Genomic DNA, 18,683 nt, shown 5'->3' with positions numbered 1-18,683 from the left:
CAGCCACTGATCCTACTGATCCGAAGGTGGAAAACGAGGTCTTCATTGCCGGAGATCACAGTGTTCGCATAAAGTCCACTCACACTCAAAACTTCCGGAGGCGTAACACTAGCCCTGATAATAGTATTAACAACTGGATTTCGGCTGACTCAAACGACACCGCCAACAAAAACTCAGACAAACATCAACGACGTCAATGTCGTTGTAGCTCTTCGCAACCTGGGCAACAACAATTTCTGCAAGAGGTTGACTGATGCCAAGAAAAGTTGTCTGAATGCAGCCCTCCCTACAGTTACCCTAGAGGCCCAAGGAAGGTGGTATTTACACTGGTGTCAGTTTCTATAACTTAAGCACAAGAAAGAAGAAAAGCCTGCATGATAAACCCTCACGAAACTTCACTCGTCCCATCAGGGTCACCTATGGGTTAAAAAGGCATAATGCATACGCTAAATGCAATCGCTTTCCCTGCGAAAGTGGCATTTTCTTAAGTTTTCTTCTTGTGATTTGGGTTTCAATAATATGCATCCAGCTGCTGCTCATGCATCCATGCATTTATGTAACCTATAGCCAGCTACTAAGACCATCTGTGGGAATAAAAGTTGTGCTTCTTTCGTTTTACTATTCCGATCCAGATAACTTGATGCATTCATGCATTACTTCCATATTTAAGAGCTTTAATTAATTAATCACTCGGGTCCTTGATTTTTATAAGACAAGTGAGGATTGCCAAGCCAGATAAAAAATAATAGTTTAATCCATCAATTCCACGCTACGCAGATTAGAAAATCGAAAGGGTAATTAAAGATTCTAACAAAAATTCTCAACACATATATCAACATCTTAGAACTTTTGTTCCACTTCCTATAACACTTCATCATTTAATCAAGTATAAATGCGTTACTGATAATACACATTGATCAGAGAAATGCTTAGTTAGTTTCTTGATGATATTGATTAGAGAACTCTTACAACTGCGAAGCTCTAGCAACTTCAAGCAGTTTGATTAGTTTCTTATTTCCACCTATACGGGCTTCATCAAGTGGAGTTCTTCCCCATCTGCAATCAGGACGTAGACTAATTAGAAAGTATAAATGTGCATGTTGGAATTACTTTTTTTTAAGGAGCTAAATTCGCCTATTAAATGGTTTTAAACATGTTGGTTGCAGAAAGAAGGCAGTAATCATGTTAATTTTAGGTATACACAATTGGGCTGATATTTAAACAGTAGTCTCAAGAAGACCATAAGGTCAGTCATCCATGCCTCACAAACCAGATGAACATTCAGATTGTACCTGTCTTTTGATAGAACACTTGATCCCGCTTCTAAAAGGAACTCTGCCATAGGATATAAGCCTTCTGAAGCAGCTACATGAAGTGCTGTTCGCTGATCATAATTTTTTGCATTTGGGTTAATGTCATTGGCTAAGAGCCTTTTCAGAAGGTTCAAACTCCTCCTTGCTACCGTAATACAGAGAAATTCACCAGCGTCATCAATAGTAAGCGACGCCCCTGCCTTAACAAGTAAAGAAGCTACTTGATCGTGCCCATTTTTAATGGCTTCAAGCAACGGAGTGTTCCCAAATTTATCTAATATTACAGTAACAATCAGGGTTAATCAACAATAGTAGTAGTAACTAGTAAGATTTCTTCAGAAAATACATGATCCAGTTGAATTTTTTAGCAGAGCTCGTTAGAAGATCACCTGAAATCTCAGCATTTGCTCCTTGATCAATAAGGAAACCAATAATATCTTCATACCCTTTCGATGCTGCAACAAGCTGCGGGAAATAAATAAAGATGAAGTAAACCACACACATACATATGAGCAGGGGTGTCATCAAAGAGAAGTTATTTATGTTATTCTGGCACCATTGTTCTAATTTATAAATATCAATTAGTAGCTTGGGCATCTAGATTCATACCAAAGGCGACCTTCCATCATAATCCGTCTTGTTTGGATCTGCTCCTGCTCCAATCAAACGCTTTACTCGATAGTAATCTCCATCATAGGCAGCACAATTTACTTTCATAATTAACTCCATTTCATGCTTTCCAATATATAGTATGATATCTGATTCCAAAAGCTTGTTCCGGGTATTCAAATCTTTTCCCTGTAAGTTGAGAAGTGAGCTTATGGAATTAATTTTTTTCATTTGCAAAGTGCATGGGCACAACTCAGCATCTCTTGTGGGTGGAAGCAAGAAAAAGAAGAATACAAAAATTTCCAAGTCTATTACCTCAATGAGGTTGTTTAGGATAATGCGCCCATCTAAAAAATGCATCTCCAAGATTTCTCTAAAGGATTGTTTATCAAGTCGCAAGACCCTGCACAGTTGACGAACCCGAACAGCATACGGCTGGGGAGTGTTACAAAGAAAGGAAACCTCACCAAATGAGCTATAGGTTTGCAGACGCTCAAGGAGCTCTTCAGTTTCATTATCTTCATCCCTTCCCAACTTCTCCTGTAGACAATATCAGATCTATTAGACATAATAATTCAAAAATACATATTGTGGTAAGCATAGACTACGTAGAGTAACTATTATTTTACCCTTTACTAAAGGGTCAATGAATGAATATATAAATGTAAACATAAAAGAATGAATATAGGAAAACAGAGAAGGGTGGGTCATGTGTGCATGCAGCTGCGTAGCCTTGCATGTATGCTACAAAGCTCCTAGTTTTATGTTTGTGTGGGCTTGCTTTATTATATATAACCAAAAGGTAGCAGCCAGCCCAACCAGAAGGGTTTGAGTTCAGCCTGCAAATGAATGCATGATAACATATTATTATTCATATGAGTTCAGGTTATGTGTTATACTAAGAGCAGCACAAAGATCAATGTTTGAGAAACTGATACAATTAATTTTGGACAGAGTGACTTTATTATGTTTGAGAACAAATAACACAGTACTGCAAATGCATTAAAAACAGAATAAAGGTATAGACATAATGGGACTAAACAATTAAATTTGTAATTCATACCAGCTCACCATGGCATACTATGTATAGTTGATCAACTGCTTGCCCCTGCTCTATAATAACTTCTGGTGGAAGGAAAAACTCTTCGTGAATTCTGGTTGCCTGATAAAACCAGAAACATAGGTTAGATTCCTGTACTGTAAAAGAATTGAAGTTTAGAATTGTTAACATTTATGTTATGAATAATCAAAGGTGATGAAAATATCCAACGATGACAGTATGTTGCTCGTCAGATAGGATAAAGTTACCGAAGACAATGACTTACAATCTGCTTTATGAAGCCTAAAGAGCACCCCTTAAACAGAGGAACTTCTTTGATGTACGGCTCATATAATTTCTGCGAAATCTGCAAAGAAGAAACAATAGATTTTAGTACAGTTTCACAATCAGCAGTATGCCAATCAAAATTAAGATCCTAACTGTATAGTGTATACTACTTGGCCACCAGTAAACTCATATGTTGGTTATCTTTATATTAATACTTTAAAGACAAGACGATAGAAGGTGAACATCTAAGATGACATTCTTGTTTTCATAGTTCACCAAATGAAGCAAAACCATTCAACAAGCTTGTTCTCTTAAACCAAGAATAAGAAAGAGATTATTTGATTAAATTCGGAATCCATAGTTTTCAGCCTCAATTTAAACAACTACCTTGCTGCGAATAGAGGCTGGAATGTCCTGAAGAACAGTGGCTTCGGTGTAGCTACGGTCATACTGTAACCTCAAATGGTTTTTAATTTCCTTACTTATGCCCCTGTCAAGCCTGTTTTTGTTCATGTATTTGATTAGTTCAGTCATCTTGTCCCTAAACTTTTCTGTTTTCGATCCTTTCACAATCAATGCAGCGATGTTACCCAGCAGATAAGCACCAAGAATCATGTCAAAAGACACATAAAACATGATGAATATCATCTCCCTCACATTCACTGCATGTATCTCTCCATATCCTGGAAAACAAAAAAGGAAAAAGCATACTCATTTATGACCCATCTTGAAAATAAATCAGGGATACATAATAAGAAACGAATTAAGAAGCTTAATTAATTGATTAATTACCAACAGTGGCCATGGTAACAACGGCAAAATAGAGTGAGGTGATGTAACGCTTCCAGAGGTCAATCTCTCGGAAATGGGAATAGCTATAGTCACCCATCTTCAAGCTTCCAATCCAAGTGTATCCCTCCTGGGAGGGAGGCATGGTTGTGGCCAGATAATAAAAGAAGCAGGCAGCTGTATGTGTGCTGTAAAGTTCCACAACAAAAAGCTTGGCAATTCTTGTGAAAAGGTAGTTGATCCTTATATCTTTCTCAAGCTTCTCAAAAAACTCTGTCACTCGGCATGCTCGGCTCAGACGTATCCACAACAGGTACCTCACACCCTCTTCTTTTCCAGAAGCCTGCAATGCAATGCAATTAAGATCAGATATCATTTATTAAATTAAATTAATATTTGAAATTGAAGTTAATTAATTGTAGCCCTAGCTTACCTTGTAGATGGCGTCCCAAGGCAGACAACCCAGTAAATCGAGGAGGAAGCGAGACTTTAGGTAGCGGAGGGCGATGAGGTTGCGATTGTAGACAAGTCGGTGGGAGTGGAAGTCGCGGTAGGCGACGAAGAAGCGGACGACGATGTCGATGAGAAAGGCGAGCTGGCCTGCGATGTCGAGCAGGAAGAGATTCTCCGGCAGACCTCTGAAGAAGCCGAACTCCAAGGGGGTGAAGAAGGACGAGTAGACTGCCCATATTAGAATGAAATGCGTCCACGCCACGTACCACCTGCATTTCCAATTCCACCATTAACAACTTCTTCACTTGACCTACACAGTTTTTGCCTCATTTAAACCACACATCACAACCGTACACAGAGGCCTGAAGGTAGCCTGGAGCGGACGAGCTTGTATTCGCGCCAAAATATGAAGTGGGCCCTATCCTTACTTCTTTATCCTAAAATATAACTCCCAAGCCCAATTTTGGACTATACGTACTACAACTTTGGACCTGAACTGAACCGGCCCAACTTAAAGTTCCTTTTTGCCTTTTGTGTTTTCTTTTTTCTCTCTCTCCCTTATGTGCATCAAAAAGTATTTCTTGTAAGTTCTATAGAAAGTCATGAATTCCGTGATTTCACCTTTTCTCTCTTTCACCCAAATGTATGAAGATAGAGAGAGAACAAAATATTATAGTGAAAGGTTTCTATTTTGGCCTACAAATTTCAAGAGAGTAGTATTGTCGTTACATTGTTTACAACAAAATGTTAATGTTTACAAAGATTATACTAAGTATATCATTCATGAATAAAATGGAGATTTTTGTGTTCTAATAAGGTGAATTACATGCAAAAAATTTGTAGTTCAAATGACTAAAAACGTTGACTATGCACCCAAAATCTTATGTTCAATTTGCTCAAATTTACACCACCACTCCTCTCGTATGTAGAATATATAATAATACTTAATTTCGTAATGATAAAATAAGTAGGTTTCTCAGGATTAATTGTAGACCACATTTTAGAATTATGGCTGCATCCGAGGCAAAGGACAACACCATGGACCATGGTGTTTCATGCGCAGAAATTTAAACCAGCTAATAGACAGAAATTGAAAGTACCATACATACCAGTTATCAGGATGAATGACGAGACGATCGAAAAAGGAAGATGCAGCAGATGATCTAGAACCAGTAGTTGTAAGACTGGAGTCGGTATTGCTGAAAGTGAAACGCCTTTTCCACCACCACCACCAGGGTGTTGTTGAAAGCTCCACCTCATCCTCAACCTCAAACGGCGACTCTCCATCTTCATCATACTCATCATCATGATTATCCTGATGATGATGATCACCTCCTCCTCCTGAGGATGTTGATCTTCTTCTCTCAGCTCCATGCATTTTTCACCCCTCCCTCTCCCTCTCTCTCTCTCTCTCTCTCTCTCAATTTTTCAAATGAAACCAATAATATAATGTCCTGTCCAACACCTATACTTTATTAGCTAGCCATATCTATATGTGTCAAGAAAGAGAAGAAAGTGAAAGGAGGGAGGGCCAACATGTAATTAATGCCAGTGCTGTATATACTATCGGAATTAATGCAAAAACAGTAACTTAATTTGTGGTGACAAAAAGAATCCAGGCAATGGTACTTTTTAGATAAGAAAAGCTTCCCTTGGTTGAATTCGGTTCACTCAGGCAATGTTTAAGGTATCCAAATGTTTTAGAACATCCAATTAATCTTCCCCGTCCAATTATCTGCTGCATCTATGCGTGGTGATTTTTTGTTTGTACATGTGTAAGTAAGATGCTTGCAAATTAAAGTTGAAGACATATCGATCTGATCATAATGAAAAAGAATGCATATACAACTTGCAATGGAGGGGAGTGGACATGGAATTTATACTGACCTTTTATTCAGACGGAGGATGGGACACCACCTAACGCAATCTAGATTTTGAAGAAAAACTGCAGAAGAGGAGATCTTTTACCTTTTACCTTTTTCCTTGTTTTGCTTTTAATAATATTCTGAGAAAACTCCAGAGAGATTACTGTTGTGTTGGGGATAATACATATACACTAATCATGAGCTCACCCTAATTAAACCTCTCAGTAACAAGATGCTAACTAGAAACGTGAAGTTACAACCTAGAATAACTAGAAACTAATCTTGCCTATCTATAAATAGTCTTGTCTTGTGTTTCTTCAAACTTTTATAACTGTGAATGGATAACTAACTTAATCATCATCAGGTTATAGTTACTATTACTAACTTACTAGTTACAGAGCTTCCCAATTCATTCACCAAACTCAAACAAATCACACGTTTCTGTTCCAAATCCTAATAATAACCAACCTACCTGCAAATAAGTTTGGGCCTATCTTATCTTTTCAGTTTGGTTGGCCTCCTCAGGCCTCCCGTCTACTCTACATTTTGGGTGTTAAGCGTTTGGGCTTTAGTAATCAAAACATACTTGACCCTTTGGGCTTTACATAGTTATTCTGAACCAATAAAAGAAGACAATGACGATGTGGACTTAATTGACATAAGCAGTCCAAGTGCCGGGGCGCCACTGAATACAATTTGGGACCGCCAAACATTGATAGGGAAGTAGAGGGCGAAGCAAGCAACAACTCACAGAGTTATTTACCAAATAAATAAATCAAACTTTTTCATGGACTGCTGCTGATGTTACGTGCAACTTGCTCCTTATAGAGAGAGAGGGGGGTGGGGGGTGGGGGGCTTCTGAGCTCGCTACTGTCAGGCATGATATTATTATTGTTGATGATGACGTTGCTTTCATGCACTGAATATTGTCATCAATATTTTAGATGATAATAGCAAATTTGGAATCTTTTTTTTTATATATAAATACAATAGAATAGAATAGCCATTCTTGTCTCGCCATCAATCCACCAATGTGATTATGTGATGGATAATAATCTATTACGTTTATAACGTTTTAAATTGAAATTCACGTTTGGATATATACTTACTCATGTTATTTTAATTGTTTTAATTGCTCATATCAAATATGTTATGTGCGTGTACTTATAATCTTACAATTTTATAAGTAATACCAACAAAATTGAAACATCAAATCAAACAAACAAACGAAAAAATAACTGATTTTTTATATTAAAAATTAAGAGACGCAACAAGGACATTGATTAAGACATAGGGGCACAGCACAGCGCCACCTCAGGTACATTGATTAAACCAAGTTCAATGTACAGCCAACTTCCTAATCTTACAACAAACTAATTTTTATTTAACCTAAACAAACTCAATGTATCCATGATCCACATCAGCTCTCAAATTTCCTAACCCTAAACAAAATTAATTTAATTGAGCTCCATTTTTAATTTTATTATTAACCACGTGACTCAATCGTTATAAAAGAGAGTGATCTGTTAATAATTTATTCACGCATATTGGAATCTTGATATCATAGAGGGTGATTTGGCGCTGTACATGACGAATAGTCTTCAAAACGTACCTAACTTCATAGTTCTTCTGACCCATAGCTATGGTTGGTGGATTGTATTTGTTTGTTTTAAAGTTCGCCTGTAGCCATTGACACGAATCTAATTTTCTATTTGGGAAGATAAATATACCAAATTAAGAATTAGCTTGTCTTTTTTTTTAAATATATATTTTTTTTAATGAGTGGTTCGTTGCTTGGTTTGTTTTAAAATGAGGTGGCAGGCTAGCCACTTGCTCTTTAAATCACGTGTGGATAAACTCACATAAGCAAGTAGCACTAAAAAATTGGACACCACACCTATCCACCCCTAAAAGATCTATAATTGTATATACAACAGTGGAGCCCACATCCTCTTATAAAACAAAATAAAAATATTAAAAAATTGGACCCCATATCCTTCCTCTCTATCCATGAAGCCTCCTACGCCGGCTGCTTTGGTCCGCACGTGCTTTTTTTCTCACTCCTTACTTATATAAGGAAAAAGGAATACAAAAATAAGTACTCGACTCCACACCAACACCACCCACAAACCCCCAAAACAAATGGCTCTCATACGAGAACGCCGACAGCTTAATCTCCGCCTACCCTTGCCCGAACCCTCCGAGTGCCGCCCACGTTTCGCCCTTCCTCTTCCTCCCACAGCCGCCGCCACCACCGCCCTCACAAACAACTCTTCCTCCGCCGCTATCTCCGCCGCCGATCTCGACACACTCCAAGTCCTCGGCCACGGTAACGGCGGCACCGTCTACAAGGTACGCCACAAGCGCACTTCCACCACTTACGCTCTCAAACTCGTCTACGGCGACTCCGACCCCACCGTCCGCCGTCAGATCTTCCGCGAGATGGAGATCCTCCGCCGCACGGACTCTCCCTACGTCGTCCGCTGCCACGCAATCTTTGAGAAGCCGTCGGGAGATATCGGGATCGTCATGGAGTACATGGACTCCGGCACCCTCGAGACCTTGCTTAAAGCCCACGGCACCTTCTCCGAGCCAAAGCTTGCCCACGTCGCCCGCCAAGTTCTCAACGGCCTCAACTACCTCCACACCCACAAGATCATCCACCGCGACATTAAACCCACCAATCTTTTGGTCAACAGCAACATGGAAGTGAAGATCGCCGACTTTGGCGTGAGCAAGATCATGTGCCGGACCTTGGACGCCTGCAATTCCTACGTGGGTACTTGCGCTTACATGAGCCCGGAAAGATTCGACCCGGACACTTACGGTGGCAATTACAACGGCTACGCCAGTGATATATGGAGCCTGGGGCTGACCCTGATGGAGCTTTACATGGGTCACTTTCCGTTCTTGCCTCCGGGTCAGAGACCCGACTGGGCCACCCTTATGTGCGCCATATGTTTCGGAGAGCCGCCGAGCTTGCCCGATGGGGTGTCGGAGGAGTTCAGGAGTTTCATGGAGTGTTGCTTGCAGAAGGAGTCCGGAAAACGGTGGACGGCCGCTCAGCTTTTGACCCACCCGTTCGTCTGTAAAGATCCGAGTGTATCCGTTTCTTGATGGTGGGTTGTTCAATTGTCCAGTGTCGAATATCCGTGCGAGTGGATCCGCCTGTAATTAGGAGTCGGGTCGCCGGGTTTGGCATTAATATTTTTGGACGCTAGTTACCGTTGTAGGTTTCTGAGTTGTATGTATATACTGGGCCAGATTCGAATTCGGATTCTTTCTTTATCAAGTTAATTAATTCCTCACAATCTTTATCTGTTGATTAAACTTCATTTAAGAGAATCGAAATCAAATTTACTCTGATTCCTTTGATTAATTATGGCTCTTAAACATCGCCAAATTAATTAACTGACTTTCCAAGTGACTAGAAAAGAAAAGTCAGACTTGTTGCATATACTCAGAAGTTGAAATTGACGAGGAAAAGACCACGAGGATTATTACAAGTATGATTTGACTATGAAAGGAAGAAAGAGGTTGTACGTAATTGATCAACCATACTAGCTTAGCTAGTGTACAAGACTAGACTAGTCAATTTGGATCTATATAGGAAGTTAGTAGGAATTAGCAGTGAGAGAGTTTAATTAAAAACCTAAACACTTAAAATTTGGTCAATTTTGCATATATAGATTAGTTCAGTTGGTCAAGAGCTATGAACTCGTCTTCCTGTCCCAACTTCGAATCTCCGTCTTCATAATTGATCAAAATTGTGGACTCATCTCTTTATCCCAACTTCAAATTCCATTTCTCATAAATTATATATATATATTAATTTTTAAAAAAATATGCCATCTTTTCGTTACCCCCAATTCTTCTTCTTTTGTATATTTTTCCTTAATTAATTAAGAGCTTGGCTAAAGCGTGCAAGAAATAAATAGATCTTGATGCTAACAATTCACCCCTAAATCCAACAACAAGGATTGAGATTAAACAATGATAATGTCCAACCAACGTGCTTAATTATTGTTTGTTGTTATCCAATCTGGATGAATATCTTATGAGGTTGGTTTCTAGGTAGCCCTCCACTGGCAAGTGGCAAAGTTCCAAGTTGCTAATAAATAAATGGAATATGGCCCGTTCATGCGTCTCTAAGCAGATACATGTGACATCACAGATAAAGATTATAAACCTTTTTTCTTTTGGGAAACGATCCTAGCCGTTCAATGATTTTTGTTGTTTTTTTCCAGCTGGAAGATGATCTGGTGGTCCATATAAATATATTATTATATGATTGCTGCCCACGCCAACCTAATCCGGTAGATAACAAATTTGGCGCAAGTGTATGCTATATCATCATGGCACGAAAGTTGGGTGTGCTGCTTCGCCACAGCTTCGATCCTATAAATAAAAATAGAAAAATATGATCAAAGTTGAGAAATACATGTCAAAATCAAAGCTTGTCCTGTTGCCCGTGCATGAACCCGCAACGCCCTTTGTCTCACGATACACCCCAACTTTAGTCTTGAGGGGCCATCAATCATGTTTCATGTCACCATCTAAATATCTTAACTAATGTTATTCATTTCAACTTTCTTTCTAAAAAAGTAAAATTCATTGCATATGTGGTGATGTCAGTTGTTCAAAATAATAAATTTATTCACTGATATCTAAGTTTGAATTTCCTTCATTTTTTATATATTAAAATAATATATAAGAAAAATAAAATCTTTTCATAAAGAAAAAAGCGACTACTTGTTAGACAAATGAAAAAATAAAAGAATAAGCCGAGTCTAATAACGTGAGTTTGTAATTAAGTTAGGCATTAAAGTGATTGGTTGTTTGATTGAAACCTTCTTAAATGAGGCATAGTATGAAATGTTCACATTTATCCTTAGTAGATGAAGTCGCACAAAATACGCCCCTTATCTTCGGGTTAGTAAGTCCCCTAACCATAAAGGTTTAGTAGCAAACCTCAAAAAAAGAAAGGGTTTATCGCAGCTATGGTCCCTCAACTATACCCGTAACTGCATTTGGGTCGCTGAACTCAATTATTAGTTACAGAGGTCACTCAACTATGTGTTTGGTTGCACCAATAGTCCTTCCGTCAAGTCCGTTAGTTTTTTCTGTTTAAAATGATGACGTGGCAAGATCTATCCAATTATTGATGGGCAAATGTGACTTTTCAGCTAGGATTATTTGTAGCAATGATCCCTCAACTCTACTCAGAGTTATATTTTAGTCACTTAACTCCAAAAAATAGTTATAAAGGTCACTCAATTAGGTGTTGTGTTATACCATTAGTCCCTTTTATTAGAAAGACTTGACGGTAAGGACTAACGGTGCAACGAAACACACAGTTAAGTGACCTCTGCAACTAATAATTAAGTTCAGCGACCCAAATGTAATTACGGGTATAGTTCAGAGACCATAGCTGCGAAAAACTCAAAAAGAAAAGAATAGATCCTCGATAATTAAAACTAGCCTCTCTGTACGCGCTTCTACGCCTGCGAGAGGCTTTTTTTTTTTAAATTTAAATTTATTTTAGAATTAAAAAAGATAATGGATAGTTGTGTTCCATAAAAATAGGATCTATTATCTGAATTTTCTTTTAATTTTAATTTTTTTAATATGAAAAATTGTGAATTTACCATATTATCCTCATTTAATTAATAATTTTAATTCTTAATGTTTGTATTAACCAAAGGCATTTTCTGATATTTTGAATGTTTCACTATTCTCTGCCTTTTGCTTTATATATATAGAAGAAAAAGAAGGAGACTATCCAACTCATTTTAATGGGCATAGTGAACTTGACTCAATGAATTACATGGACTGGACCTTTTTATATTTGGGAGCAATTAAGTTAGCCCAGCTGCATTACGAAGCCTTAGAAACTCTTTTGTTTTTGGGCCTTGAAATTCTTATAATTCAATTCACACTTGTTGGGCGTTGGCTCTCCTCCTCCTCAGTGCCCAGAAGGATAAAATTCGTCAGATTTTGCAAGCCACGTGAGTTTCTTACTCGTTCAGTCGCATTGACGCGTCACTGCTCATGCAATATGTCCAGTACCGACTGCAATTTAATTTTGGCCTTCACGTAATTGAAAAGAAAAAAGGATTTAGAGGTAGCGGGATAAAATGATAAAAATTCCTTATTTTAGTTAATAAAGATTTGGATTTAATTTAATTTTTTTAATATGTAATTGATTTGGTAATTTTGGTTGTAGAATCCTTTTATTTGGCACAGCCGCACAGGGTGAGGGAGCATTGGGCGACTGAGTTAACAAACGAAAATGGTAAAAAATGAAGTTAATCTATCTTCTGCCAATCCCATCTGTCACCATCAACATGCAGTCCCTCTAATCTAATCTGCGGGGATTAAAATATTCAAACTTTGCACCATCAAATTCAACCAAATGCTAGAAGACGCAATCGATTCCTATAACTCCACGTTCTCATACAGCCCACTGAATATTTTTAACTCGGATTCATCATCATCATCTTCTTCTTCTTCTCGGTCTTGTTATTCACACCTCGAGACTACTTGCACAAGAGTTAGCTGAAAATTCTTGATCCATGGCGTCTCTCAGTTTTACTCAGATCAGAGGCAAGAACCCAGTTGCTGAATTTTCCAGGACACGTCCTGAGTTGGGTTTGACTCGGCCTAGCAGAGTTGGGTTTAGGGTGTTTGCCTCTGAGTCTGAGGCCAAGGCAGAGCCTGATCTTAGTGTTACTGTCAATGGTTTGCACATGCCCAATCCCTTTGTTATTGGCTCCGGTCCACCCGGTACCAACTATACGGTCATGAAGAGGGCGTTTGATGAAGGGTGGGGTGCTGTGATTGCCAAAACTGTAAGTCTTGCTCTTCTTTTATTTCTGTGTTTGGATCGTCAGTTTGAATTACAAAATTGTGCGCTAGTGCTGCTGATTGATGGTAGCTTATTCATCTGTTTGTTTGGTTACTGAGAAATTTGGAAGAAAGAATGTGAAAATCCAGAATTTGTTTAGCAAAGGTACTGCTTTTGATATCTTTGATTTTGTGTAGCTAGTGCCATTCTACCTGAATGACTTAAAATGAATTGACAATAATGTTGAACATCTTCAGATTCATTGATTTTGGGGAAAGCCCATTTTCTGAACTTTGTTGCAGACCTTAATTCTTCAAAACGAATTTTGAGGTCATTTCCGTAGCTGAACCATTTCCATTGCTGGATATTGAGTCATTTTCTGTCTTTTATGTGGGTTGCACTTTTTGCATTCAATCTTAACTTACGTTTTGATAGGTGTCACTGGACGCAGCAAAGGTAAAAAATGTCACTCCTCGATATGCTAGGCTACGAGCAGATGCAAATGGCTCACCCAAAGGGCAAATTATTGGGTGGGAGAACATAGAACTGATAAGTGATCGACCTCTTGAAATCATGTTGAAAGAATTCAAGCAATTAAAACAAGAGTATCCAGACAGGATTCTGATTGCTTCAATTATGGAGGAATATAACAAAGCTGGCTGGGAGGAACTTATTGACCGTGTCGAGCAAACTGGAGTTGTAAGATATAGCAATTAACTAAGTTTCTATTACAATTTTCATACTTTGAGCTTGGAGCTTGCAGCATTGTCATCTAACATCTGATCTTTTTTCTTAGGATGCCTTTGAAATCAATTTCTCCTGTCCTCATGGTATGCCAGAGCGCAAGATGGGTGCTGCAGTTGGCCAAGACTGCGCACTTTTGGAAGAAGTCTGTGGATGGATTAATGCCAAAGCTACAATTCCTGTTTGGGCTAAGATGACTCCTAACGTCACTGACATCACACAGGTCAGCTAGCTTAACTTCTCCCACTTTTGCATTACTTAAAGATGTGTTCTTGTTCAGAAAAATTCAAAATGAACAGGTCTAAATTAACAACAGTTTCATTTCTTTACTATTACATATTTCTTCTCTTTTTCCTTTAGATGTATGTTACAAGATGTTTATCATTTACAGTAAATTCTATTATAATCTTCCTCGTATCATTTATCCTTTTGTTTGTAGCCCGCTAGAGTGGCTCTGAGCTCAGGATGTGAGGGGGTTGCCGCTATTAACACAATCATGAGTGTAATGGGGATCAATCTAACTACCTTACGGCCTGAACCTTGTGTGGAGGGGTATGCATGCTGAAACTAGAAATATTATATTATTTAGTTTGACTTGTCATTTATCTCAGGAAAACATGCCTAATTTTCTGTCAGATACTCAACTCCTGGAGGCTATTCTTCTAAGGCAGTTCATCCTATTGCACTTGCAAAAGTAATGAATATTGCAAAAATGATGAAATCAGAGTTTGGTGATAAGGATTACTCACTTTCTGGTATTGGGGGTGTTGAGTCCGGTGGTGATGCTGCTGAATTTATTCTGCTTGGAGCAAATACTGTTCAGGTATGTTGAGAAACTAACTTTTGTAGTTTTTGTGTGTTACTCTCAACAATTATGTGTAGTGATGGACTCTACAACCTTCAACACACACGATTTGACTTCGTGGCCAATAGTGTTTATCTCCATAATTGACTTAGTAATGTACAGATTTTGAGGTTATTCTGCACATGTTATGTTAGGCAGCATGCCATGATAAGCGGCAGGACCGGCCTAAACAGTTTGAGGCTCAATACTACTTGACTGTAGAAGAAATAAAATTCTGTGATTGCTGTTGCAGGTCTGCACTGGGGTCATGATGCATGGATATGGTATTGTGAAAAAACTCTGTTCTGAGCTTCAGGATTTTATGAAACTACACAATTTCTCATCTATAGAAGATTTCAGGGGGTAAGAAATTTCTTTTTAGAATGAATGTTACATCTAAACAGAATTATAATCAGGTTAAAAATCGAGTATACTGATATTTTCGGTCGGTCTTTTCTTTTCAATGAATATGCAGGGTTTCCCTTGAATATTTTACAACACATACTGATTTAGTACGAAGGCAACAAGAAGCAATACAACAGAGGAAAGCTGTCCGGAAAGGTTTGCAATCGGACAAGGAGTGGACAGGAGACGGCTTCGTCAAAGAGACTGAAAGCATGGTTTCCAACTAAATTACACAACCATACAAGCATTGCCGGCATATGATTGAAATATATGGGATGTTCATCTCTTTTCTGGTGTAGAGTTGAGCCCAAATTTCTTTTAATTTGGAGACATGAACTGCGTGTATGAACATCTCAGTTGATGTAATAACTTGTTAAGATACATACTTTCCAATCCATCCAATCAAGCTAATTAACTTTTTTTTTTTGGGGGGGGTTTCAGTTTCTGACGAAGCATGAAAAATCTATATTATCCTCCAGAGTCCAGTCGTATTTATAAATAAATCGATTGTGCTATTGTTAGCAAAAATAATGAGTTGGAAATAGATTGGTTGGTGAATACAAAACCAGCTTCGTTCAATTTGTTTGATTCCCTGGAAATATCAGACTAATAAATGAAACAGCTTGAGATGGACGCATAATTAAAATAAGGACCAAATTTTACATGCCATGTTGCGCAGGAGTGTGTCACAAATCGCAAACGTGATTGGATTGGAGGCAAATATCATACCATATATATAAAAATTATATTCTGGAAAAATTCATCAGGTTCCATGAAGGCACTGCATCCTCCTGGCCTTTCGCTCGTCTGCAGACTGCAGGCACAATCAATTGTAGCTTTCACCTACGACATTAAAAGATTAACAGAAATTAACTAGCTATAGTATTATATTTGTATATGCATGTGGTGGGTGTGGGTGTGTTTAATTTAGATGGTCAACAGACTGACCGGAAAGTGAGGTGGCCGGTTCAGGTTGATGAGATCCTGTTAGCTCCTTGAGTTGCAGGTGCATGTTACTTATGAAGGCCATCGACGTTTGCTGCGGTTCCTCCATTGCTTCTTTCAGCTTCCCAAGTGCCAAGCAATATGCTTCCTGCATCAATAATATATTATACATACCCCAGTCCAAGTCCAAGTCCCAGTCCAGTCCAGTCCCAGACAAGTAATAATAATTAATAATTTTTGTTAAAAACACAGAGCAATATATTTAATTATAGATATATGCTTCCTGCTCATATTTCTTGGTCTTTATATCTACACAGTTAATTGCATGCGTTACCGAAAAGACTTAGTGTGCATTAATTTGGGGTATTAATTAACTTCCTTGAGTACGTACTACCACTAGCTAGCTACTACTCTTGATGTGTACGATGATGGAGCTAGCACACAAGAGAGAAGGATAAGGTTAATATATGTGAAGAGGGATCAATTTTAACTAATTACCATGAAGTGATCGAGGTCAGATTGTCGATTTTCACTGGCCTTGTACTTGTTGTCAAGCTGCTTCATATCTCTGCTAACATCTCCCTCTAGGTCTAGGTCACCACTAATTCCACCGACCTGATGAAGATTTGAAAGAAGAAGAAGAAGAAGAAGACCACGACGGATCTAATTAATAAGTAATTAATAAGAATATATGCTGCTTAATTATATATGCAGGCAGCAGGAGGATGGATGCCCTATTTTGTATCAGATAGAAGGCACATATACAGATTGTGCAAGCAAACTAGGTATACCCCAATAAGGCATATATTTAAGCCTTAACCAAACTTGTATTGTAGCTATAAAAACCTTCACTGCAAATCAATTTACACACACTCACTCACACAAACACACAAACATAGGGAGAGAGAGAGAGAGAGAGAGAGAGAGAGAGAGAGAGAGAAGAGACCTTCAAACAATCCAAGTGAGCTTCAACCAACAGCCCATATAAGGGATGGGTAGAGATTCTGTTTTTGAGGATCTCATGATCTTCAACATTCTCTTGTTTTTCTTTCTCCTTGTAAGTAGTAGAACTACTCAAAGCTCCTTCCATATTATAATTACAAATCTTCCAACGTACCCTGGAGAGAGGAGATCGACTCTAGCTATATATACCTATAAGTATAAGCAAATACAAATTCTCTGGACTGCACTAACAACAATTATGCATCATACAAGTCAGTCTTACCATTTTTGTTCACATTAACTATATATATACTAGTCTACTAGTACTGTGACTCTCTCTCTCTCTCTCTCTATTATATATTACAACTAAGTGATCAGTGCAAAGAGAGTACGGAGACGCTCCCATTTTTGGAATTCACCACTGGAATGACTCATGCATGCATATAATTTATATTTCATATATTAATTTGATCAGTCTCTCATCATGATCAGTCGGTCAGAAACACTAATGCGTAATTGGGGTGTGGGTTTTTGGCCTTTGAAATCTCTCTCCCTCTCTCTTTCTCTCTTTCTCTCTTTCTCTCTTTCTCTCTCTCTCTTTTTCTGTCTTTATACATGAAAGAAAGTAACATATCAAAGGGGTTTCTCGAACAGCGGGGACTTTGCTAGTACATTTCTTCCTATTCATCCGTCTGCATTGTGTGTCTTTATATAAGTTTCCTTTTTTACTAGTCAATCCCTCACTTTTTCAAGCAGTACTTCCAAATTCCCCACTGTTGATGTATCAGGGCTTCTTTCTTTTATCAATGTTTGCTCACATTTATTTGAGGAAGAGAATGTTTCCACTACTGTGGATGCACTCATACGAAAATGACCCTTCATTGCTGTGCCTGTGATATATATGGTATCATAGATTATGTACGTACGTACCCAGACATTAATTGATCCACCAAAAGCTTTTTAATAAATTATTATTCAACCATTTTCCTTTATATATAATATATATCATACAAACAAACTAAAGTTGTTCATAATCTTTATTTTAACACAAGATCCGACTGGTTTTAGGATTCACATCATTTGGTTATTGCACACGCCAATTTAGAGTTCTCCAGTGGCTTTGTTGCAGGTCTCAAATTAGGGTTTTGATTTTGGGAAGAATTGGGGCAAATTGACGGGCTAAATACAACTGATGGGTGAGTATATGCGAAATGACCATATACCCCAACTTGAAATGTCACATTGCTTCCACATAAGCTGATTTAACAAATTTTCTCTGAAAACTAACTGAATGAAGCAACCTTGGATATGATTGGCTGCCCACCTCAACCGGGAGGCCCTAGCCCGGGCAAGAGGCCCCCAATCTGGTTTCCAAAGCCCAAATCTAGCTAGGGCAAGAGCTGGGCTCCACTAGCCCGGGCGAGTCCAAAGGCAAGACTTGGTGGAAAACCAAAAAAAAAAAAATTGCTGGGGCAAGCACTATTCATGTAAATGATAACAGCTATTGCTTCCCCTTATCATTTACCATGGCAAATAAATAGAAATGCCCTAAGAGATAATTAATTTTCATGCCCCGACCCTCCTTTTTTATCTCTCTCCT

The 18,683-nt window shown here is 38.4% G+C and overlaps 3 protein-coding genes and 1 pseudogene across 5 annotated transcripts; 2 read left to right on the top strand and 2 right to left on the bottom strand.

Moving 5' to 3' along the window:
- On the bottom strand, nucleotides 779–6,116 carry LOC18776422 (annotated as a pseudogene). The gene is made up of 11 exons (XR_002271875.1): nucleotides 5,601–6,116; nucleotides 4,472–4,760; nucleotides 4,042–4,381; nucleotides 3,637–3,932; nucleotides 3,248–3,328; nucleotides 2,986–3,084; nucleotides 2,238–2,462; nucleotides 1,923–2,111; nucleotides 1,703–1,778; nucleotides 1,293–1,587; nucleotides 779–1,056 (listed from the first exon to the last, which is right to left on the bottom strand). The product of XR_002271875.1 is annotated as a potassium channel SKOR (transcript).
- On the top strand, nucleotides 8,275–9,735 carry LOC18776040 (mitogen-activated protein kinase kinase 9). The gene has a single exon (XM_007209508.2). It carries the CDS (start codon nucleotides 8,499–8,501, stop codon nucleotides 9,471–9,473), a length of 975 nt encoding a protein of 324 aa, XP_007209570.2. The 5' UTR covers nucleotides 8,275–8,498; the 3' UTR covers nucleotides 9,474–9,735.
- LOC18777397 (dihydropyrimidine dehydrogenase (NADP(+)), chloroplastic) lies at nucleotides 12,830–15,614 on the top strand. Its single transcript, XM_007209104.2, has 7 exons — nucleotides 12,830–13,207; nucleotides 13,639–13,902; nucleotides 14,000–14,170; nucleotides 14,387–14,499; nucleotides 14,584–14,770; nucleotides 15,045–15,154; nucleotides 15,267–15,614. The coding sequence occupies exons 1-7, from the start codon at nucleotides 12,932–12,934 to the stop codon at nucleotides 15,421–15,423; spliced, it is 1,278 nt and encodes a 425-aa protein (XP_007209166.1). The 5' UTR covers nucleotides 12,830–12,931; the 3' UTR covers nucleotides 15,424–15,614.
- Nucleotides 15,719–17,519, bottom strand: LOC18776551 (homeobox protein knotted-1-like 1). Of its 2 annotated transcripts, XM_020564680.1 has the most exons (4): nucleotides 17,088–17,403; nucleotides 16,640–16,756; nucleotides 16,145–16,289; nucleotides 15,719–16,039 (listed from the first exon to the last, which is right to left on the bottom strand). In XM_020564680.1, exons 1-4 carry the CDS (start codon nucleotides 17,229–17,231, stop codon nucleotides 16,023–16,025), a joined length of 423 nt encoding a protein of 140 aa, XP_020420269.1. In that variant the 5' UTR covers nucleotides 17,232–17,403; the 3' UTR covers nucleotides 15,719–16,022. The 2 variants fall into 2 exon arrangements, with proteins under 2 accessions (XP_020420269.1, XP_007210588.2); XM_007210526.2 differs by lacking the exon at nucleotides 15,719–16,039 and having other exon boundaries at nucleotides 16,119–16,289; nucleotides 17,088–17,519.

The sequence above is a fragment of the Prunus persica genome, chromosome G5, assembly GCF_000346465.2.
Source record: "Prunus persica cultivar Lovell chromosome G5, Prunus_persica_NCBIv2, whole genome shotgun sequence".
Classification (NCBI taxonomy): Eukaryota; Viridiplantae; Streptophyta; class Magnoliopsida; order Rosales; family Rosaceae; genus Prunus; species Prunus persica.
Note: the sequence above shows the minus strand (reverse complement) of the source record. Positions and strands in the feature narration are given on the sequence as shown.

What these genes read in the sequence shown, in the direction of transcription:
- LOC18776040 (XM_007209508.2), top strand. Translation starts at nt 8,499, where the DNA reads ATGGCTCTCATACGAGAACGCCGACAGCTTAATCTCCGCCTACCCTTG.
- LOC18777397 (XM_007209104.2), top strand. Translation starts at nt 12,932, where the DNA reads ATGGCGTCTCTCAGTTTTACTCAGATCAGAGGCAAGAACCCAGTTGCT. An exon ending in GTGCTGTGATTGCCAAAACT is followed by an intron (nt 13,208 to 13,638) that starts GTAAGTCTTGCT and finishes ACGTTTTGATAG; the next exon opens with GTGTCACTGGACGCAGCAAA. An exon ending in ACGTCACTGACATCACACAG is followed by an intron (nt 14,171 to 14,386) that starts GTCAGCTAGCTT and finishes TTTTGTTTGTAG; the next exon opens with CCCGCTAGAGTGGCTCTGAG.
- LOC18776551 (XM_007210526.2), bottom strand. Translation starts at nt 17,231, where the DNA reads ATGGAAGGAGCTTTGAGTAGTTCTACTACTTACAAGGAGAAAGAAAAA. An exon ending in CTCACTTGGATTGTTTGAAG is followed by an intron (nt 16,757 to 17,087) that starts GTCTCTTCTCTC and finishes AATCTTCATCAG; the next exon opens with GTCGGTGGAATTAGTGGTGA. An exon ending in CTGACCTCGATCACTTCATG is followed by an intron (nt 16,290 to 16,639) that starts GTAATTAGTTAA and finishes TTATTGATGCAG; the next exon opens with GAAGCATATTGCTTGGCACT.